Source organism: Capricornis sumatraensis, chromosome 5, assembly GCF_032405125.1.
Source record: "Capricornis sumatraensis isolate serow.1 chromosome 5, serow.2, whole genome shotgun sequence".
Classification (NCBI taxonomy): Eukaryota; Metazoa; Chordata; class Mammalia; order Artiodactyla; family Bovidae; genus Capricornis; species Capricornis sumatraensis.
The window spans coordinates 81,995,345-82,017,283 of record NC_091073.1 but is presented as its reverse complement, the minus strand read 5'-3'; the positions used below and the strand labels follow the sequence as shown (position 1 = coordinate 82,017,283).

General features: G+C 59.5%; 2 protein-coding genes across 2 annotated transcripts; one reads left to right on the top strand and one right to left on the bottom strand.

Moving 5' to 3' along the window:
* Window positions 1–3,816: 3,816 nt before the first annotated feature.
* Window positions 3,817–13,250, top strand: AEBP1 (AE binding protein 1). The gene is made up of 21 exons (XM_068972696.1): window positions 3,817–4,124; window positions 5,766–6,167; window positions 6,709–6,771; window positions 6,900–6,971; window positions 7,116–7,250; window positions 7,327–7,407; window positions 7,858–7,935; window positions 8,059–8,142; window positions 8,261–8,314; window positions 8,943–9,052; window positions 9,130–9,269; window positions 9,596–9,680; window positions 9,777–9,921; window positions 10,026–10,111; window positions 10,277–10,400; window positions 10,674–10,870; window positions 10,965–11,144; window positions 11,360–11,711; window positions 11,792–11,931; window positions 12,076–12,175; window positions 12,396–13,250. The coding sequence occupies exons 1-21, from the start codon at window positions 3,872–3,874 to the stop codon at window positions 13,013–13,015; spliced, it is 3,501 nt and encodes a 1,166-aa protein (XP_068828797.1). The 5' UTR covers window positions 3,817–3,871; the 3' UTR covers window positions 13,016–13,250.
* Window positions 13,251–13,437: 187 nt separating this feature from the next.
* On the bottom strand, window positions 13,438–21,377 carry POLD2 (DNA polymerase delta 2, accessory subunit). Its single transcript, XM_068972863.1, has 12 exons — window positions 21,363–21,377; window positions 20,790–20,956; window positions 19,878–20,137; window positions 16,576–16,697; window positions 16,250–16,373; window positions 15,974–16,088; window positions 15,602–15,800; window positions 15,235–15,315; window positions 14,927–15,084; window positions 14,587–14,714; window positions 13,995–14,096; window positions 13,438–13,628 (listed from the first exon to the last, which is right to left on the bottom strand). The coding sequence occupies exons 3-12, from the start codon at window positions 20,095–20,097 to the stop codon at window positions 13,468–13,470; spliced, it is 1,410 nt and encodes a 469-aa protein (XP_068828964.1). The 5' UTR covers window positions 20,098–20,137; window positions 20,790–20,956; window positions 21,363–21,377; the 3' UTR covers window positions 13,438–13,467.
* Between the last annotated feature and the right edge of the window lie 562 nt (window positions 21,378–21,939).

Sequence of the window (21,939 nt, the reverse complement as noted above, 5' to 3'; positions counted from 1 at the left end):
AATCAGGGGTGGGGAGCTGCTAGTGGTCAGGGAGTCACCCCCTCAACTTACAGCCTGAGAAAATCAAGTTATTCAAGGTCATAGTTTTAATAGTGGCTTCTGAGATGAGCTGAAGGAAGCAGGAAAGCCCTCTCCCCCTGCCCCAGGTCCATCCTGGGTCCCTCTTCTCATCCAGGAAGCTGTTGCATCTGAAAGATTAACAAGGCAAGCCTGCCCTATACTGATTTCTCTATCCCTGTATGAGTGACCCTACAATAGTGGGAAGAGGGTGGGTTCCATTCTTTCCCATCTCTGCTCCACCTCCTCACCCCTCCCAATGTGGGAGCTTCTGGCTCCCCACCCTGCTGGGGGGCATTACTGAAAGGGGAAAAATGGCCCTGGTGCCCCAACATGACAGCTTTGCCTACATGCCCACCCCTCTCCTGCCCTTCACTGCAGCCCACAGGGCCTCCTCATTGCACCATTCCTCCCAGATGGACCTTGCTACACACCTCTGCACTGTGTGCTACACACCTCTGCTCCTGACCCAAGGTGGGAGCACCCTGCACCCCTACCCCAGTCTCTCTCCTGGGGCCCTCCCACCCTGGCAGGCAGGCTTCCTGGCATGGCCTTTCTCAATGGCTCTCAGAGGTGAGCTCTTGGCCCATGAGCTAAACAGGACCCACCCCAGTCTGGTCAGAGCTTGAGAACACAGGCCATGCCCCTTCCTCTCCCCACCGTGGCATCTGTGGGCTCCACCAGCCTGACCTTCACAAGGCTGCAGGAAAACTCCACACACGCCATCTCCCTCCCTCCCCAGCCCATGTCAGCTGCCCCCAGAATGCCCCTTCCCCACTCTGGAAGCAGCAAGGATAGGTCCACCAGGGTGAGACGTCACCTTGCCTCTGCCTGTCAAGCCCAGTCCTGTTGTGGCCCCTAGGGCAGGCCTCACTGTGCCCGAGGAAAAGGCCCAGGCTTCTCCATAGGAAGCTGGAGGTGGGGGGCGGTAGGGGGCCCAAGATGTCCGGCAGACTCCCAGACTAGCTCAGGAGAATCCTTGGACCTGGATACAGATGCCCCACCCGCTGGCAAAGGGCGCTGGACCCCAGGAGGGTGAGTGCCAGCCACAGGAGGCATCAAGCCTCCCACCTCTTGGCCTGCCTCGTCCTGGCCTGGGCTGCTGCCCTTGGGGAGTTTGGTTTAGATGACAGGGCTCCTCGGCAGACAGGCGTCTCCTGACAGGCCCAGGTCTGCGAGACTCCCTGAGTGCAGGTCTGAAAGCTGAGTGGAGTCCCAGCCCTTCTCCCTGAGGGGAGATATGGGCCGGGCCCTGGCACAGACAGCAGTCACCAACCCCCTCACCTGCCCAGACCCTCGAGGGAGGCAGGGAGGGCCCCCAGCCACTGCCCACCCCACTCCAGGGCCCAGCTTCCCACAAATCCTTGCTCATATTCCTGTTGGTGACTCACTGTGGCTGAGGAAAAGTTTCTTTCTATTTCTTTTTAATTTTCTTATGGCTTCTATTTTCCCTGGCAGAGGATGTGGAGCTCAAATCTGATCCATGTGTGAGCCAGCTGAACTTGGGAGCTGTTCCCAGGGAAGTGACGTTCTAGAGCTGCCCCCTCCCCCGAGCCTCGGGCCTTCCTACTGGACACACTCAACTGGGGGCCACAGAACAAATTCCAAGACAGAAGTTTCGAGAACGATGATTCAGAGGCTCGCAGAAGACATTTATGGGTAAGAGCTTGCTTCATCCTACTCTGCCAGGACAGCAGGGCAGGGTCAGCACAGGAGCGAGGAGGCCTGACTCGGGGTGGGGGTGCAGTGCGCTCCGAGAGCCCAGATGGGTGGCCTTGGTCTCCTCAGGGAGGTGACAGGAGCTGGGAGTGAAGGAAGGGCCTTGAAAGAAAGAGGTGAGAGAAGGCAGAGCCCCCTGGGTCCTGCCCCTGCCCCCAGTTCGGGGCTGAGCCAGCAGCCCCCCACAGTGCTCCTCAGCTGCCTCCTGTTCATCATCTCAGGGCCTCCTGAGACAGACAACGTTGGTTCAGGGCTGAGTGCTGCTAAACTTGGCCCATAGGCTCCAGGTGTACTTTTCTTGCTTCCTCATCCCATCAAGGAGGAAAGTTCTGGGAGCTCCGGCCTTGGGTGTCATACCCATCTGAGGTCAGCCAACATTTGCCCTTTGAGAAGCCATATGGAAATACCAGGCCCGCATGGCAGCACATGGCACCCATGGCAGACATTACTAATCGATCTAGGATTCTCTGACTACCCGATCTATGTACCACAACCCCACACACCCCGCCAATCAATGTGATAAGATGGAGGCAGAGTAAGCACAGTTTGAAAAAACTGGGATCTGATAAGAGGAAGGAGAGGAATGCCTGTTTGTCCTTGTTGGGATGTCAGCTTTTGGGAAAACAGTGTATCCCTAGAGGTGAAGCAATGTTCACCAAGGAAGCAGTAAAAGAAACTATAGGGGAAGGGGTCTGCCCGAAAACATCTGTGGCTCCTGTTCGGGTGGTGAGTGACCTGTTCCCATGGCAGGTTCCAGCACCCAGCTTTGCTGTGTTAAAGGCACCCACCAACTCTCTCAGCTGGTGCATGTCCTCGGGGGTAGTGTCTTATCTGCTGCCTCCTGCTTCCTTTCTGGGGTTCTTAATCTGGGATCCCTCCCTCTGCTGCTAGGAGTGCAGGAGAGGGCAAGAATGCCCTGAACTTGTATAGAAATTGCTGTGTCAAGGCTGAGTCCCTCCATGCCCCTGACAGCCCATTCCTATAAATGACGCATACAGTTCAATAAAATGTGAAAGGCATCTCCTCCCTCCTTGCTCCATCTCTGATCCCCTCCAAACTTGTCCTTGTATGTCAGTATCTTCGGAAGGGAGAGGCAATCTTAAATGGGGGATCCTACTTCCAACAGAGCAGTTAGCCCGTCCTCAGGGCAGTTTTGCACCTGTCCCTGGCTACAGTGAATTCCCAAAGTGTGGTGTCTCCCTGAGGGCCAGCATAGGAATGGGCCTTCATGGACCTAGGGGGTTAGCTGAATGTCTGATTGAAGACTCCAGAGAGAGGAAAGGATGGGTTGGGACTCTCCTGCGGGTCTGTAGAGGGGGTAAGGTCCCCCAGGCCAGAGTCCATGGCTTAGCTCTGCTCTCAGGGTTCCCGCTCACCTCCAGCAGGCTCTGGGGCATCCCTGGGGCACCGCCTCCAGTTCCCATCTGGCTTGGAGGTGGTATTGCAGACAGAGCGGGGCAGGGACGTCGGAGCCCTCCCACCAGCACCCTCAGGACCTCACAATCCCTCCAGCCCTCCTTCCCCTGGGCCTTCCTTCCTAGGCGCTGGGCCCAGGTCCGGGACACCGCCCGCAGTTCCCACTTCGGAAAGTGCCAAGCGCGCGCGGCGCCTGGACTGCTCAGCCCCCCCGCAGCCCCTCCGTCCACGCCCGGCTCCTCCTCCTCCTCCTCCTTTCCCCCGTGTGGGGGGAGCCGGCTCCGGAAGCCCCGGCGCCCCCGCCCCGGCCGCCACTGGCGCTTTGGAGAAGGCGGTCCGCGCGGGAGCGCGCCACGCGGGACCTGAGCTCCCAGCTGCCGCCAGCGCCTTGGAACCCCCTGACCATCCCTGAGCCCCCACCGACCCCTGAGTCACTGCCTGGCCCGGAGCACCCCCGCGCCGCAAGCCGGAGTCCCCTACCCACCGCTGATCCTCCCACCCGCCCCTCCCCGGATCACCCCCCACCCCTCCCCGAGCAGCCCCCCTCTCCCCCCCCACCCGCCGCTCCGGAGTCCCCTGCCAGCCCCTCCCCGGACCCCCTCCCCGCACCTCTCCCCCGCAGCCCTCTCCCCCGGAGCCCCCTCCCCAGCGCCCCTGCCTCCCAGTGTGTGCTGTGACCATGGCGGCCCTGCTCGGGGCGCCCCTGCTTGGCTGCCTCCTGGTGCTGCTGGCGCTGTGCCCCGGGGGGCGCCCGCAGACAGTGCTGACCGACGACGAGATCGAGGAGTTCCTCGAGGGCTTCCTGTCCGAGCTGGAGTCCGAACCCCGGGAGGACGACGTGGAGGCCCCACCGCCCCCTGAACCCACCCTTCCCGCCCGCAAAGCCCAGACAGGGGGCAAGCCGGGGGCGCGTCCGGGGGTGGCCGAAGAGGGTAAGAGCTTTGGGTAGGGGTGGCCCTTGGCGTGATGGGGGGCCGCCTGGACAGCCCTGCACTACAGGTGAGAATGGCGGGCCTCGGTAGGGTTTGGCCGATGTCCAGTCTGCCCAGCGTGAGGAAGGCACAAGAGAGCCCAGATGTCTGGCGGGACAGTGTGCCAGGCAGAGGTCAGCGCTGGCTGGTAGCCCTCTGAGGATGGGGACATATCCAGCAGGTCCGCTGCCCAGTGGATTGGGTCCTCCCAGTCCCTGCTGGACAGCCCCGAAACCCCTGGAGGGACTAGACTCGAGCTAACAGGGGACTTGGCGGCCCCCTCCCCGGGGCAGTGTGAAGGTGAAGGGCCCTGCTGTTTCAGTGGGGCCACTCAGCCTGATTGTGGCACACACTGTCTGTGCCACACCACTGCCAGAGACCCAGCCTCCAGCCTTCCCTGGGAAGGATCCCCAGCACTCTGCTGCCTGGCCTCCTGCTCCGGGAGTACAGAGGCAGGGGAGGGGGTGCAGAAGACCTCCTGTCTCCTCAAGGCTTCCAGGAGGAGTGGGCAGTGATCCAGGGTTATTGTGAGGATTAAATGAGGTGATACATCACCAAAGCATTTAGCCCAGTGCCTCTTATATAATCAGTTGTCAATAAATCTTAGCTGTTTATCATGACCTCCTGGAAGGTGGGCAAGGGTCTTGCTGATCTTTCTCCAGACTTCCAAGGCACCATCCATCATTCCTGAGGTCAGCAGCCCCTCCCCTTTGTCCTGCTCTAGATCTTTCCTGGCTCCTCCCCCACCCCTGGGGGATGGGTTCTGGGACCCATCTCAGTACCCCTCTCCATTCCAGGATTGCTGTCCCGGCCTCTTGCTTTCTGCTGGGGCAGCTCTATTTCTCCTGGCTGTCTACATTTTGTAGATTTTCCTGTATTTCAGTCACGTGGCCCCCACAACCCCATTACATTTTCAGCGGCATTTGCTCAGGGTCCTGGAAGATTCCTACAGGCAACCCCAGGCCCTGCCCTTGCTCCCTCCCTCCCCCAGACTCTGAGATGGGCAAGCAGCTGCAGTACTTGCCTGTCCCTCTGTCCTCTGCATGGCCCCAGGATACCCTGTGGTTATGGCTTCCAACCCACCCCAGACTCCTTAGTCCTGGACAGGGGATCGTGCATGCATATCCCTTTTCTGTGAAGCCTTTCTAGCTCCAGGGAGGCCCCAGGCCCATGCCCTTTACTTTGTGTGAGAGGAATGAGACTGCTTCCCCCTTCAGACTGGGTGCTCCTTCAGTCCTGGATGGCTTAAGTCACCCTCTGCTCTTTCCATGACCAGCACAGAATAGTGGGCCCTGACTGGCCAAGGGGCCATGTGGAGAAAGAGTGGATTGTGAGGTGCTCCTTGGGCAGATGGGAGGGTGAGGGCCTGCTCCTGAGAAGCTGAGCCACCCAGGCCAAGGTGTGGTGGTGACAGCATGTCTCTCAGACAGAAAGCCTGGGTTCCAGCCCCAGCTCTTCCATGACCACAAGTGGCTTAACCTCTCAGTTTCCTTGATTTGGGAAACACAGAACTACCAACAGCCCCTTTGCCCACCTTGCATGGGATGCCTGGGCATAGAGGGGGCTCTTCATTGATTTGACCTGAATCTGCATCTTGAACAGTGCCTCCGGGAAAAGCCAAAGACAAAGGGAAGAAAGCGAAGAAGGACAAAGGCCCCAAGGCGACCAAGCAGCCCCCAGAAGGGTCCTCTAGGCCTCCCAAGAAACCCAAGGAGAAGCCACCCAAGGAGAAACCCCCCAAGGCCACCAAGAAGCCCAAGGAAAAGCCACCCAAAGCCACCAAGAAGCCCAAGGAGAAGCAGCCCAAGGAGAAGCCCCCCAAGGAGAAGCCCCCCAAGGAGAAGCCCCCCAAGGCCACCAAGAAGCCCAAGGAGAAGCCCCCCAAGGCCACCAAGAGGCCTCTAGCTGGGAAGAAGCTCTCCACCCCAACCCCCTCTGAAAGCCCGCAGTGGCCACTGCCCCCACTCCTCAGCCCCGACCACGAGGAACTACCCCAGGAGGGAGGTGTGTAGTGGGCTCATCTGGGGTCCGGGGGCTCTGACCTGCTGGGCTGCAGAGGGGTGATGGTGAGGGTGGGTCCCTGAGTCCCTGCCTCTTGCTGACCCTCAGACCAGATGGGTGCTGGGGCCTCATTGTTGTCATGAACACAGCAATTCAGCTGAGGCTCCCACAGTACCACTCCTTCCCTGGGGAGGGAGTGTTTGGCAGCCTTGTGGGTGGGGCTAGCTCTCCACAGTCCTGGGCTCTGACCCTTGAGCCCCACAAGAGCCACTTGCCCGTGTGTTACTGGACTGTGAGCCTGAGGGGTACCCCCCTGCTGGGGCAGCAGGTCCAGACAGCGGTGCCTGGATTCCCCAGAAAACCATCCAGCTCTCTGTCCTTCCAGAAGTGCCAGCAGGGTGCTAAGGGCTTGAGCAGCCCAGGTCTCCCTGGGAGTGAGCTGTTAAGAGGGTGTCAGTAGGGCCCAGGTCTTGTGGAGCCTCGCTGTGGAGCCAGTGATCAGGGTAGGCCTCCCATCCACATGCCCCTGGGGTCTGTGTTGCAGGTGGACCCCTCCCAGATCCCTGGGGGGGTCCAGGAGAAGAGACCGACGTGGAGCACCAGCCTGGTAAGTGGGCACCAGCCACCTGGCCTCAAGGGACCAATCACCCTGGCCTGCTGGGTTTCCAGGGTGGGGCTGGGTGGGGGGCATCGGGGAGTATCTTCCATGAGGTGGCCACAAGCACTTTCCCCCAGAGCCCGAGGAGGAGACAGAGCAGCCCACACTGGACTATAACGACCAGATAGAGCGGGAAGACTACGAGGACTGTGAGTAGGATCCACTGTCGGGGAGGCCCGCCTGCCCTGCCTCTCCGGCCAGATCCCGACCCCTGGCCCTGGTTTACGATAGTCCACTCGGAGGCCCCACCTTCCCTGACCTTGGCCCGGCTCAGAGCCCACCCTCTGCCCTAGTTGAATACATCCGCCGCCAGAAGCAGCCCAGGCCTCCCCCGAGCAGGAGAAGGCCAGAGAGGCCCTGGCCTGAGCGCCCTGAGGAGAAGGCTGAGCCGCCTGGGCGGGGCTTTGAGGCCCCAGAAGAGAAGATCGGTAGGATGTGGGCAGACTTGGGGTGGGGGAGTCAGGAGAGGGGGCCCTGGCCCACCCCTGCCTCCCACCTCCACAGAGCCGCCACCTCTGAAGCCCCTGCCACCCCCGCTGCTCCCCGACTACGAGGACGGCTACGTGATCCCCAACTACGATGACAGTGAGTGCCCAGGGCCCCCGCCCGCCACAGCTGCATCCCAGGGCCAAGCCTCCTGTATCTCCAGCTTGGTGGCAGTGACCTCACCAACCCCACTGCCTCCGCCACCCCCTCCAACCTGCCTGCCCTCATCTGATATCCACTTTCAGGCTGGGTCTTCCTGGCTCCTGAACGTAGCTCTTCCCCATTGCCCTCGGTTCTGGCCTATTCTTCCTCAGCTCCGTGGGCGTCACTCTCTGACCCTCCTGAGCTCTGGTCCTAGCCACCCCTCACCCCTCGGGACTTCCTTCCCTTCAAAGCTGCCGCCTTCCTCTCCTTCCTGCATGGTCCCTTTGGACTCCATTCCCTTCCTCATCTTGCCCACTGGGCTCCTGTGAACCTGGCTGGGAGCTCCTGGGGTGGGGTCCTGGGACCAGCCTCAGGCCCTCTCATCAGGACTCTCCCTCCCCACAGTGGACTATTACTTCCGGCCTCCCAGGCCCCAGAAGCCCGACACTGGCCTGGAAACGGACGAAGAGAAGGAAGAGCTGAGTGAGTGGACCCAGACTGTCCCCACCCCCGGGCCAGCCCCCAGTGCAGGCCTGACCCCCACACCACCTGCCTCCTGAACTCTGGGGCTAAGCCAACAGGACCCTCCCACCTTCCATCCTTCAGAGAAACCCAAAAAGGAGGGCAGCAGCCCCAAGGAGGAGGAGACGGATGACAAATGGACTGTGGAGAAGGGCAAGGACCCCAAAGGTGTGTCTCTGGGGGCTGGAGGCTGGGCCTACACAGCTTGGGTCCTTGTGAGAGGCCAGCCAGACTCCCACATGCTCTGGGACCCTTATCACTGCCTCCTCCCTTTGTTGCCCCCCAGGGACCCGGAAGGGTGAGGAGTCGGAGGAGGAGTGGGCTCCAGCAGAGAAAATCAGTGAGTGAGGGGTGTAGAGGCTAGGGTGTATAAGGACAGGGGGGTTGGAGGGGTTGCAGGATGGATATGGGGATGGGCGGTGTGGTGGGGGGTGTGGGTATGTGTGAGGGCTGTAGAGTGGGTATGAGGGCTGTGGGGCGGGGCAGTAGCAGCTGGGTAAGCATGATGGGAGAAGTGACCCATCCAAGGCCACATGCGAGTCCCAAACCCAGACTTTCTGATGGCACTCTAGGCCTCCAGAACTCTCTCCTGCTCTTAAAGTCCTGTGATGCAAAAGGGAGAGACCCTGGAATGTCTGCCCTGGGCCTGACCCCAGGGACAGAGCTCGGGGCACAAGGCAGGTGTGCAGATGGCCCTGATACAGACAATGCCTGTGACGGGTCAGGCTCTGGGGTGATTTCATGTAGGCTTCATGGCCCCTTGGCACCCGCCATCCTCAGCACATTCCCCGGAGGTGGAAGCTGAGGCCCAAGGAGGGGAAGTATGAGCTGGGGTGGAGCTGCCCTAACTGGCACCCTGACATGAGGGGAAGTGGGTACTGGGCTCCTCCATTCTGGGTGTGATGAAGGGAGGGACCGATGGAGGGATGGAGCCAATGGGCCACTAGCCTGGGGTGCCGTGTCTCCAGAGTGCCCCCCCATTGGGATGGAGTCGCACCGCATTGAGGACAACCAGATCCGGGCCTCCTCCATGCTGCGCCATGGCCTGGGTGCACAGCGAGGCCGGCTCAACATGCAGGTGGGTGTCAGGATGGGCCCATTTCCCCATTGCGTAGGGGCCCCCTGCCCGCTCAGCCTCCCTGCTGTCCCTGACAGGCCGGCGACACTGAGGACGACTACTATGATGGGGCGTGGTGTGCTGAGGATGACTCCCAGACCCAGTGGATTGAGGTGGACACGAGAAGGACCACCAAGTTCACAGGCGTCATCACCCAGGGCCGTGACTCCAGCATCCAGTACGTCTGCCAGGCTCACAGGCACTCGGTAGGGATGGGTGGCTCCAGACGTGGCTCTGAGTCCCATTCAGAACCATCTGGTGGGTTCTCCAGGGCCCCCACCCCGACTCCTTGGTTGTGGCCTGTCAGCTCCCTGAGTCCAGATAAGCACAGCAACCACCCACAGCCATGCAGCAGGAGTGGCAGCCTCTCCAGACCCCCAGCTAGCCCCACACGTGCTAGCTCTGGGTTCTTGGGCCCAGAAGAGGGCTCAGGCCGCCTGAAGGCCTGGGCCTTAGCCTGGGGTGGGGAGAGCAGCCTTTCCCTGACCACCATCTGCCCCCCAGTGACGACTTTGTGACCTCCTTCTTCGTGGGCTTCAGCAACGACAGCCAGACGTGGGTGATGTACACCAACGGCTACGAGGAAATGGTGGGCACCTGAGCTCTTGGCTCTACCCTCCTCGTTTGGGCCACAGGTGGGTCTCCGCCGGGGTTGGGGGCTGCTCTGAGGCCTGCCTCTTCCCAGACCTTCCACGGGAACGTGGACAAGGACACGCCCGTGCTAAGCGAGCTCCCGGAGCCGGTAGTGGCCCGTTTCATCCGCATCTACCCACTCACTTGGAACGGCAGCCTGTGCATGCGCCTGGAAGTGCTGGGGTGCCCCGTGTCCTGTGAGTGCCTGGGGCTGGCAGGGGCGTGGACGGGTGGCTGGGGCAACCTGGGGTGGGCTGGCAGGTGGACTGCTCAAGGTCCCGCCTGCCTGCCTTCTCTGTAGCTGTCCACAGCTACTACGCACAGAACGAGGTGGTGACCACCGATGACCTGGACTTCCGGCACCACAACTACAAGGACATGCGGCAGGTGGGGAGCTTGTCCTGAGGCTGGGGTCCTGTCCAGGCGCTGGGCTCAGGGCTAATGGGTGCTTCCCCATAGAACAGACAGGGCTGTGGGAAAGGCATGGTCACTGGGGGTGGGTTGGGGGCAGCGGGGTAGGCTGTGTAACTCCCTGTCTTTTCTGGCACCCAGCTGATGAAGGTGGTGAATGAGCAATGCCCCACGATCACCCGCACATACAGCCTGGGGAAGAGCTCTCGAGGGCTCAAGATCTATGCCATGGAGATCTCAGACAATCCCGGGGATCACGAGCTGGGTGAGGGCCCCCACAGCCCCCTGGGCCCCCTGGAAGCCTGGTCCTCCCCAAGCCCAACAGATAGAGGCAAGGCCCAGTACTGCAGCTGAGCCTGCACTGTTGATGTTGCCAGCTCACCACCTCCCACCTGTGTCTTTGGAACCCCTCCTGGGCCCTGCAAGCCTCAGCCACTCCCAGTCTCCTGGGAGGGAGGCTGATTTGGGTCCTTCCTCAGATCCCCTGGGCCTCAGGCCTCAGGAGGCTGGCTAGTTGCTGAGGTTCCTACCCTCACAGGGGAGCCCGAGTTCCGCTACACAGCTGGTATCCACGGCAATGAGGTGCTGGGCCGAGAGCTGCTCCTCCTACTCATGCAATACCTGTGCCGCGAATACCGCGATGGGAACCCACGCGTGCGCAGCCTGGTGCACGACACGCGCATCCACCTAGTGCCCTCGCTGAACCCTGACGGCTACGAGGTGGCAGCGCAGATGGTGGGTGGAGGGAAAGGGGTCAGGGTGGAGCCTGGGTGGGGCAGGGCTGGGAGTGGGCTGCTGATGCTGACCCCCTCTCTCTCGGCTTCCCCAGGGCTCAGAGTTTGGGAACTGGGCACTGGGTTTGTGGACCGAGGAGGGCTTTGACATCTACGAGGACTTCCCGGATCTCAACTCTGTGCTCTGGGGAGCCGAGGAAAGGAAATGGGTCCCCTACCGGGTGCCCAACAATAACCTGCCCATCCCTGAACGCTACCTCTCTCCAGATGCCACGGTGAGGCCACAGCCTGGCCAACAGGGCCTAGGGGAGCAACCTAGACCCTGGGGTCCGGGTGGAGCTCGAGACTTGGGGGCGGGTTGAGGGAGACTGAGCCCAGGTGGTGAGACTGCAGGGGCTCCGAGGGACCAAGGGGATGTGAGTACTGCTGAGGGATGTGCACAGCAGATGATGGAGGCTGTGGACCAGATCTCTCCCCCGGCCACTCCCAGGTATCCACGGAGGTCCGGGCCATCATCACCTGGATGGAGAAGAACCCCTTCGTGCTGGGGGCAAACCTGAACGGTGGCGAGCGGCTTGTGTCCTACCCCTATGATATGGCCCGCACACCCAGCCAGGAGCAGCTTCTGGCTGCAGCCATGGCGGCCGCCCGGGGAGAGGATGAAGAAGAGGCATCTGAGGCCCAGGAGACCCCAGACCACGCCATCTTCCGCTGGCTGGCCATCTCCTTCGCCTCTACCCACCTCACCATGACTGAGCCCTACAGGGGAGGGTGCCAAGCACAGGACTACACTGGCGGCATGGGCATCGTCAATGGGGCCAAGTGGAAACCCCGCTCTGGGAGTGAGTTGGCCTGGGAGGGTCTGTGGTGGGGCATTTGGCATGGGCAAGGGTGACTGCGGCTCTGTGTCTGCCCCACCCAGCTATCAACGACTTCAGCTACCTGCACACCAACTGCCTGGAGCTCTCCATCTACCTGGGCTGTGATAAGTTCCCGCACGAGAGCGAGCTGCCCCGAGAGTGGGAGAACAACAAAGAAGCCCTGCTCACCTTCATGGAGCAGGTGTGGGGGCCACCGCGCGGACTGGTGGAAGGGTGGGCCAGCATCTGGGGAGAGGCTGGTGAAGGGCTGCGGGACCTCCTGGACAGGACAGGGGAACAGCCTGTGGGAAGGCCATGTAGACACCACCTTGCCTCCTCCCTGCAGGTTCACCGTGGCATCAAGGGCGTTGTGACAGACGAGCAAGGCATCCCGATAGCCAATGCCACCATCTCTGTGAGTGGCATTAACCATGGAGTGAAGACAGGTACACAAGTGTACAACTATACCCCACTTCTCAGGATGGGGGACCAAACGTGTGCACACCCTTGGCAAAGCAAGCCTGGCCTGCCCTGCCCAGGAAGTCCCTGCTCCTCTGGATCCCGACCAGAGGGAGGGCTGGAGGGGCTGCAGATTTCTCAGACAGAGCTGAGGCCTGGGAGGGAGGGGGGACTCCTACCTAGCGAAGCCCATCCTCCTCTCTGCAGCCAGTGGTGGCGATTACTGGCGCATCCTGAACCCTGGTGAGTACCGCGTGACGGCCCACGCGGAGGGCTACACCCCAAGCTCGAAGACCTGCAACGTGGACTATGACATCGGGGCCACTCAGTGCAATTTCATCTTGGCTCGCTCCAACTGGAAGCGCATCCGTGAGATCATGGCCATGAACGGGAACCGGCCCATCCCACACATCGACCCATCGCGCCCCATGACCCCCCAGCAGAGGCGCATGCAACGCCGCCGCCTGCAGTATCGGCTGCGCATGCGCGAACAGATGCGGCTTCGACGCCTCAACGCCACCACGAGCCCAGCCACCACGCCCACATCACCCCCTCCCACCCCAACACTGCTCCCCACTGCCGACCTTGCCCCCTCCTCAGCCCCAAGTTCTACACTGGGGCCCTGGCAGTTTCTACCAGAGACCACAGTCAATTGGGAGGAGTCGGAAACGGAGACGGAGACCTACACGGAGGTGGTGACGGAGTTTGGGACAGAGCTGGGGCCTGAGGAGGAGGAAGGGGAGGAAGAGGAAGGAGAGATGGTCACAGGCCCAGACTTCCCCTTCACCACAGTTGAGACCTACACAGTGAACTTTGGGGACTTCTGAGAACAGGTCTGCTAATGCGCGAGCTTGCACCAGTAGTCACACTGCCTTGGCCAGCGCCGCGGCCATCAGCACAGGGAAGGCCCCCCGGTGTGGGTTCTGCCAGGAGGGGGCATGAATGTGATGGAGACCTAAGAGCCAGGGTCACCTGCTGCTCCGCTGCAGGACTGGGATGGGGCTGGACGAGCAAGCCCCGGGGCAGACTTCTCAACCACTTGCCCAGACCACACCAATAAACCAAGCTCACTGGCAGATGTATCACTGACCACTTGCCATCCTGACCAGCCGGGAGAGGGGAGGAGTAGGGAGGCTCCTTCCACAGTCCCACACAGGGAACTGCCCAGCTCAACACCAGTAAACAGTTAGGCTTTATTTATAGAGCCAAAGCTGTCATGGTGCTGACGCCACGGGGAAAGAATGGCCAGGGCTGCTCTGGACAAGGCTGCCTTTGTGAGTCAGGGACCCAGACCCAGGCCTCCCAGGTCCTCGTCCTCTGCCCCAAAGCCTGAGAAGCTGATGGGCTGGCAGGCCAGGCTGCGCAGGTTCACGAGACAGGCGGTCTGGGTGGTGCTGAAGTCTGGGACAGCCACCAACAACACTGTCTGGTCTTCGGGGCCTGCAAAGAAGCCAGGTGGGAGCCCATCTTAGGTTCTGTGTGAGCCCTGTCTCAAAGGGAAGTCACGAGAGGTAAACAGGAGCCCTCCCCCACCCCCTGCCATCAGCACCATGGAGCGCTGACCACAGAAGCTCCTTGAGACCAGAAATGAAAAGGGCCAAGAACACCGTACAGGTCAAAGCTAGAGCCACACTGAGCAGGATGAGCTCTGGGCAAGGACAGTTTCAGCCCTTGCAGAGCCTGGCCTGTCCACCCCACGGGGGCCTGGACACCCCAACACAGGCCTTCTCTGTGAGCCTTGGCCCCAGCTGAGAGCATGTCCCTCATGACAGCCTAGGCCTGGGGCCCCCAGAAGACAAAACTTACCTTGGATGATTTTGGAGCCAAAGCTGGGGGTATTGCCACAAAAGTAGACGTGAGGGCACTCCGGAAAGATAAATGGGTCGTTTTTATAGAAAGGGTAGCAACCTGGAGGAGGACGAGGTACAGTTGAGAGTGGGACTTCTCAGCCTCACACAGGAGACATCTGCACGTTAGGGATAGGGCTGTCCCATGTAGGACGTGGGGCGCCATCTCACACACAAGACCCTGCAGCTGTCACAACAAAAACCCCTCCAGACTTGGCCACGTGACCCCAGAGGCAGGGCAGTGTTGTGCTGCTGCTGCCTCTGTCCTTCTTGGTGGGCAGGGGGCAGGGGGCAGGACTCTTGACTGGCTCAGGCTCCCAATATGCTCCCACAGCCTTCAGCCCTAAGCAGGGCCTTGGCCATAAACAGAGATAAAGACTCCAGAGTAGCTCCCCAAACAAAGGTCAGGCTTTGGGGCTTTTCCTCAGACAGGTCACAGCAAGGCTAGTGGGTGCAAATCCATGCTGGGAACCCTCTGAGCATCAGTGGAGCCCCTTTGGTCTTCCCCAACCCTTTGCTCCCACCTCACGTGTCTAAGCAAGCCCCGTTACCTAGGGTGTCAGGGGCTGTGGGGCTGATGTGCCGGACTTGCAGCGTCCACTCCAGGATCTCCAAGTGGTCCTCCATGCTGCTGTATCGGAAGATGTCACTCACGTTCTGTCCTGACGTCCCCAGGAATCTGCAAGTCAAGGCTCGGCTGACCCCACTCTGCAGGGGCCACCATCTGTGCTCGTCCCACAGCTGCTGGCCCGGCGCCCTCATAGCAGGTTCCCAAGCCCCCCTTGAAAAAGAGCCCGATCCCAGGTGGGCTTTCTTGCACCCCTGGGCCCCAACCTTCCCTCTTGGTGTCACCAAGGCAAAAGGCCAGGGATCAGGCTGGAGTGGGGCTACCTGACTCCATCGATGGTGGCCTGGTAGGGGTTGGTGACCAGCTGGAGCGTGGAGTAGGCAGTGGCCAGAGGGAACATGCAAGGGTGCAGGGGCTGCTGGGGGAGCGTGTAGTTTGTTGGGTCAAATTCGCCTGGCATCACATCCACGGGCACGGAGGCCTGGAGGGCACAGGGGCAGGGGAGCCTGTGAGGCCCAGCGCCCTCCACAGCCACCCTGCTGGAGTGCACTCCCCCTGCCCGCCTTTCAGTGCCCAACTGCACCGCCAGAGACTCCGGGTCCCAGGCGCCGGCCTGGCCCAGCTCACTCACGCTCAGCTGCAGGAGGATTTCGTCCAGCATCTTGACGGCCTCCACGCTGGCGGCCTGGGTCTTCTTGGTCAAGTACTTGGCCTGGGAGTAGAAGTCCATACGCAGGCTGTCAGGTCTCAAGGGAGACTTAGATCAAAGGGACACCCAGAGCCCCTGCCAGGAGGCTCACAGCAGAGCAAAGCCTGACTTATGGAGGGACAGTAAGAGTTCTGGGCCTGTGTCCCCACACTGCCCTCAGGAGGGAGGTTTGAGAACGAGGCTGGGTCCCCAAGCACCAGAGATTCCTGGGTCATAAGACCTGCAAGACCCCATTCCCAACCCTCCGTGGGGAAAGAGTGGCTTGAATGCAGGCAGGTAGGCGCCATACCTTGTTGATGGAGTCTCTGCTCTGTGTGTTGTGGCTGAGAAGGTTCCCGGCAAGGATGACCCGGGAGACGTGGGCGGCACTGCACTGCTCCCCTTCATCCCCAAGCTGCCCCGTCACCACGTCCACCAGCAGCTGGGTGCCCAGCAGGCTCTCGCCCCCGCCTCCACCCAGGCCCAGACCAGACACCAGCAGCACAAACCTGCCAGAGAATTCGGGGTCCTCTTGGATGCTGGGAAAGCAAGGGGGTCTCCCAAGAGGGCTGCTTGGAGCTACTGGTGGGGCTCCTCACCATCACAAGGAAGCAGGGGGGATAGAGGCAGCGACTGTGACTCCCCTGGACCACTGCCCAGACCCTGGGCCTCTGCTCCTCACCTGTCTGTGTCGAGGGGGCGTGTAGGCTTCTGAGGGGCAAGCCCTGCAAAGCAGTGGTCCTCCACCAGGAACTTTCCATCATCTCCCACAGAGCCCAGCACAGCCAGGACCGTTCCTGGGGAGGAGCAGGATCAGGTCTGTGAGGAGCCTCCAAGAGGCTACCACCAAACACACTACCATAGTCTAACCCTCTCCCTGAACCCAAACTCATTGCTCCGGGAATGCGAGTGTGAGCCAGCACCCAGATGCACAGGCCACCCCCTCCCTACTCCCCACCTGTGACCAGCTTTGACACATCGATGGTGCCCTCCAGTTTGATACGCTGCAATTCATCTTCCAAGATCAGTTCATCATCTGGGTGGATATATTTGCTCCGAGGAGGCTGGGGGAGCAGGTTGTGCTGGAATTCAAAGATGGCAGTGGTATGAGGCCAGGGCTCAGCAAGGCTCTGGTGCTGGATCAGTGAGATGGCCCTGCAGCCAGCAACCCCATGGGCAGAGACCCAGCCCTGATTCTCTGGATCCAAGGCAGGTAGCCCCATCGTGCCCTCTGGGATGGGAACATTGTTCTGGGGATGGCATGTGTGAGCCAGCTGGCCTTACCTCTTCGCTGACCTCCCGTAGGATGGAGGGCTGGAGTGGCATGGCCTTGAAGAGGGTCCCCACCACACAGCACTTCTCCCCAGGCTGCAGTTCACACAGCTTCTTCAGTAGGACTCCACTGCCTGGGACACAAAGATAATGTGCTCAGAGACCAGGTGGCCCTCCCCTGCCCCATGAAGCACTAGCCCAGTCCTCACTGAGCACTGTGGCCCTGGGGCCCTGGTCTCCACCAAGAGGGAGAGAACATCAAATGCAAGGACCCCCTGGACCTAAAGGATCGGCCCCAGGAGGACAGAGGGACTCTGGATGCCAGGTGTCCTTGCAGGAGAGGCAGACAGGCAGAGAAGGCAGCATGAAGATGGTGCAGGGGCAGAGACCAGACAGATGTGGCCACAGGCCGGCAGTGCGAGGTCAGTCACCAGAGGCTAGAAGGGGCATAGAAGGATCAGAGGGAGCGTGGTGCTGCCGACACCTGGATTTCGGACCTCTGGCCTCCAGAGCTGGAAGGGAATACATTTCTGCTGTTTGAAGGCACACAGTTTTGGCCTTGTTGTTTATGACAGCAGCCATGGGATGCTAATACAGAGTTCCCTCACTTATACCTAAAGTATAACACTGATTTTTAGAAAGAGGTATGCCAAGTCTCAACACAGCCCTGCCTGGACAACACTGTAATTTCCTTTGCGAGTTTAGATTCTTTTATCAACCCCACAAGTGCCTTGTCTTCTGAAAAGAGATACCCTAAATTCAAACTTCATATACCCATCCACCCCGTTCTGTTCTTTGTAAAGTCAGACAGCCCTGTTCACTCTGAGCTCCTGAGATCCCAGAGAGAACACACAGGAAGCGTCAGGGATGAGGAGCAAGACAGGCGTGGGAGAGCCATGGAATGCAGGGGTCACTTGAGTGGGCAAGAGGGAGGAGCCAGTCCCCGAAGGCCTGAGAGTTTGTTAGGACTTAGACCCTAAGCCTGGAGAAAACGCTAACAGCGTTATGGGATGATGTGGACTTGGGACCAGCCCTTTCTTTAGCTGGGTTCTCCAGCACAAGCCCTTCTCGCCCTGCTGCTGCTGCTGCTGCTAAGTTGCTTCAGTCGTGTCCGATTCTGTGCGACCCCAGAGACGGCAGCCACCAGGCTCCCCCGTCCCTGGGATTCTCCAGGCAAGAACACTGGAGTGAGTTGCCATTTCCTTCTCCAATGCATGAAAGTGAAAAGTGAAAGTGAAGTCGCTCAGTCGTGTCCAACTCTTCAAGACCCGATGGACTGCAGCCTACCAGGCTCCTCCATCCATGGGATTTTCCAGGCAAGAGTACTGGAGTGGGGTGCCATTGCCTTCTCCCTTCTTGCCCTAACCCTAACCAATAACATTCCACAGATCTACACCCTGGGGAGTAAAGGAGAGTAATTCAGAGTAAGGTAGGGAGGGCAGCATGATGCCACCATTCTAGATAGAATGCCAGACACCGATGGGAACAACAGATCTCAAAGCCGTGATGTCCACTGAGCCCCAGGGAGCTGTGCCCAGCCCTGAGCCTGGAGCTCTTCTACCCCTGACAACACATCACTGGAGATATTATCACACACTACCTGGCTGAGGAAACTGAGGCACAGAGAGATTAAGTAACATGCCCAAGGCTACACAGCCGAGATCCAACAGGTATGTCTGAGCACCAGGCAGAACTGTACACCCCTGTGCTGACGGGAGGACTTCCGTCCATTCCAGCCTGTGGGCACCAGGCCAGGCTCCAGCACCGAGAGTGAGCCCGAAGGCCCATCCTTGCTCCCACTGAGCTTCCGGTGCAGAAGCAGAGGCAACAGCAGGAGATGAGGGGTCCACTGCTGGCACAGGTGCCACGAGCAGACGGGAGCGCAGGCAGCAGATGCCGAGAAGGCCCTGCTGGCCCAGGCAGCCTCTCGAGGCACAGGACATTTAAACTGAGGTCGTGAAGGAAGCCTGGGGCTGGAGCATGCCAGACGCAGGGAGAGCTGATGGCAAGAAAGGGCTTGAGGTATTCAAGGAACTTGTGAGTAGAGACAAACTCTGCCAGGGGCTGAGCTCTGGGGAGGAAGCCTGGCCACATGGAGAAGCCACGTGGTGAGTGAGGGATGCTGCCCCACTGTCCACCATCCAGTCAAGGCCCCACTTATCATGCGCCTCAGTCTGAATTTCTGGCCCTACTCTGTGAGCAGAATAAAATGGCTGTTTCCTGTTACTGGGCAGCTTTGTGAGAAGAGAGACCTGGTACCACAGCAGGTTACAAGGTGACATTGATCTTGGGCTCGAGGAGAATGTCTTTGAGGACGTCAAGGAAAGCGAGAGAAAGGCCAGAGAAAGGAGACCCTTCTTATGTGGCGGAGAAAAGGTTAATGATACTTCTGCCTGAAGTAAAGAAAACGGAAAACATCTTTAATATGATGATGTAGCTAGGAGACTGGGTCACATATTCTCCGGACTGCCTATAATATTAATAAAACCAGAGCTTCCCAGGTGGTGCAGTGGTAAAGAATCTGCCTATCAATGCAGGAGATGTGGGTTCGATCCCTGGGTCAGGAAGATCCCCTGGAGTAGGAAATGGCAACCCACTCCAGTATTCTTGCCTGGAAAATCCCATGGACAGAGGAGCCTGGTGGGCTACAGTCCATAGGGTCACACAAAGTCAGACACGACTAAAGTCACTTAGCACACACGCACACAACCCAGCTAACCTGATGGGACAGAACGGACCTGGGAGCCAGAGCTTTACAAAGCTTTTCAAGTGCTTCCAATGTGCAACCTGGGCTGAGACCACCCAGCATGCCTGGTGCCAGGTGGCAGTTGGGGGTGGGAGGAAGGCAATAAAAAAAGACACAATGTTACCTACAAAGTTTCTGTTTAGAGGCATAACAGATTAATTCAAAACTACATGGAAAGCCACTCTTCCCCCCCACCCCACCCCTCTCTCACCATGTGGCATGTGGGATTCCAGTTCCTCTACCAGGGATCGAACCCATGCCTCCTGCATTGGAAGCATGGAGTCTTAACCACTGGACCAGCAGGGAAGTCCCGGAAGGCACTCATAAATATTAAGAACGGGGCGATGCAGCATCGTTCGAAAGTTGAATGTGGGGTGGGTTGGGGAGGGTGGGAGTCCTGCTTCACCGGGAATAACTTAAAGCAGGAGAGATCAACAAGGAAGAACCGGGAAGAAAGAAAAAGGTCTGCACTGTCCAGGTCACTTGATTAGGAAAGACAGACGACCCCAAGGGGCAGGAAATACATACCCAGCAAACCCGAAAGCATTTCCGCAACCTCATCACTTACCCCAGGACTGCTGCGCCCGGCTCACCAGGAAGGGCCTCATCTGGATGAGACGGGTGGCATAAATGTGGGCATACTGGCGGCTAAAGCTGCGCTCTCCCAGCCGGAAGGGCTGCGAGGAGTTGGTGTAAGTTACCACAGGCACCCGGGCAAAAGTGGCATTGCTGGCTGATGGCGGGGACAGCAGAGTGTGGGCCCTCTGGGCAGCCTGCTCAGAAAACATGGCCCTGCTCGATGTGTTCAAGCCAAGGAGGAGGTGGTCCCTGTGAAAACACAAATGCAATCCTGCAACCCCAGCCCACATGCACAACAGACGGCAAGAACAGCACCTGGAACTTACTGTGTTGGCTACCAATGTCTCACCCAGGAACCTGCATCCAAAAAGGGAGATGGAGCAAGTAAGGGAATGCATCTCCTATCTAGAGCTCTCGAAACCCAGCTCAAGTGTCCACTGCCTGCTCCACACATCTACCTGGATGACTATCAGGGCTTCAAACTCCACATGCCCCACATGAGGGGATCTGCCCCCATCCAGCTCCCTGGCACCTGCCCCATTTCAGGGCGTGAAGACAGCCTTATTACTATACAAGCCTACCATAAAATAATTAGCTTATGATTAAATAACAAAACATACGTCAGTCACTCCTCTGCTCAAAACCCTCCAAACGTCCCCTGTTTCATGGAATAAAACCCCAGGTTCCTACAGTGGCCTATGAGATCTGGCCCCCTGGTCCTGCCCTCTTGCCCCCGCTTCCCAACCAGGAGAACTGCTCTCCTCCCTCCCATACAAGTATGGTCCACTGCCGCCTCTGCGTCAGGTGTGCTCAAACCTTCTCCACCTGCATCCCTCCCCTGACAGGTCTACTCCTCCAGTGTTTACTGTTTTTATAGCATTTACCTTTCAACAAACAATACCTTTTAAGCTTATTGTCTGCCTCCTCTGAGTAGAATAAGCGCTCTAGGAGACCAGAGGTAGCAGCATTTAAGCCCACTTTTCAAAAGCAGCCCCGAGCCTGAGTGAGATGTGCCAAGAACGTCAAATCCACAGCAGGTCCCAAAATCAATACGTGGTAGAGCTCAGTCTATACAGACGTGAAGGGATGATAAATAGTTCGCATGTAATGGGCTAAATAGTATGTGATACTAAAAAACCGGTATCTACCCCCACCGCGTTTTTTTACAGCTATAAGTGGCTTGAATTCTGTCCCTATCGAACAGATACTGGGCCGGGATTGTATCTGAATTAACTTTCTGCCCCAAAGTGCAGAGCAGTGGCAGTACTCTGGCAGCAATCTCAAAGGAGCCTCTCGGTCTGAAGCCCCAGACCACGGCCCCAGCCCGCACCCTGGGGCCGTCTTGGGGGATACAGCAAAGCCCCTGCTCAGACTTCTCTCGCGAGATGCCGCTTAACCCGCCGCCACGTGTGGACACCAAGAGAGCTAGCCCACCCCGCCTCCACGAGGTCCAGGGAAGCAAGACCCCACTCACCTCTCCGCACGCCACGGCCCCGCCCCCTGCCGCGCGCCATCTCCCGCCAATCCGCGCGCCTTGCCCCGCCCACAGAGGTTTCTCACCAATCACCGCGCGCTCCACCATGCTTATCACCGCGGGACCCGCCCGCCGCCGCGCACCGCCTCCCGCCACTCTGCGCACCTCGCCCCACCCTTGCTGTATCTCGCAGTCACCGCGCGATTTATTATGCTAATCACTGTGGAGCCCGCCCACCGTCTCGCCCCGCCCCCCCGCCAATCCGCACGTGCACTGCGCTAGCCAAGACACGTACTCCGCCCCTTAGCCCTGCGCGTGCGCAGGGTTACGCCCCACAGGTTGCAGGGCAACGAGGGGCGGGGCCAGTGGCTAGTGACCGTTGGGCATGCTTGTGAGCACTGTCGAACAGACCCCGGCCCTTCGTTAGGTTTGTCCTGAAGTCACCTCGCATTCTCGAGAACTGGCGCTCTTTGCGCCACCACAGGACCCCTCTGGATGCCCGCCTCTGAAGTGGACACTGCTGACACAGGGTGGGCGGACTGAGGCCAATGGTTGCACCGCCCACGGGGAGCGATTA

Excerpts from the sequence above, each read along its gene's own strand:
- POLD2 (XM_068972863.1), bottom strand. The coding sequence starts at position 20,097 with ATGTTTTCTGAGCAGGCTGCCCAGAGGGCCCACACTCTGCTGTCCCCG. Across the intron at positions 16,089-16,249 it reads TGTGTCAAAGCTGGTCACAG|GAACGGTCCTGGCTGTGCTG; the intron begins GTGGGGAGTAGG and ends GCTCCTCCCCAG. Across the intron at positions 15,316-15,601 it reads GCAGAGACTCCATCAACAAG|GCCAAGTACTTGACCAAGAA; the intron begins GTATGGCGCCTA and ends TTCTACTCCCAG.
- AEBP1 (XM_068972696.1), top strand. The coding sequence starts at position 3,872 with ATGGCGGCCCTGCTCGGGGCGCCCCTGCTTGGCTGCCTCCTGGTGCTG. Across the intron at positions 8,315-8,942 it reads GGCTCCAGCAGAGAAAATCA|AGTGCCCCCCCATTGGGATG; the intron begins GTGAGTGAGGGG and ends CCGTGTCTCCAG. Across the intron at positions 11,932-12,075 it reads TGCTCACCTTCATGGAGCAG|GTTCACCGTGGCATCAAGGG; the intron begins GTGTGGGGGCCA and ends TCCTCCCTGCAG.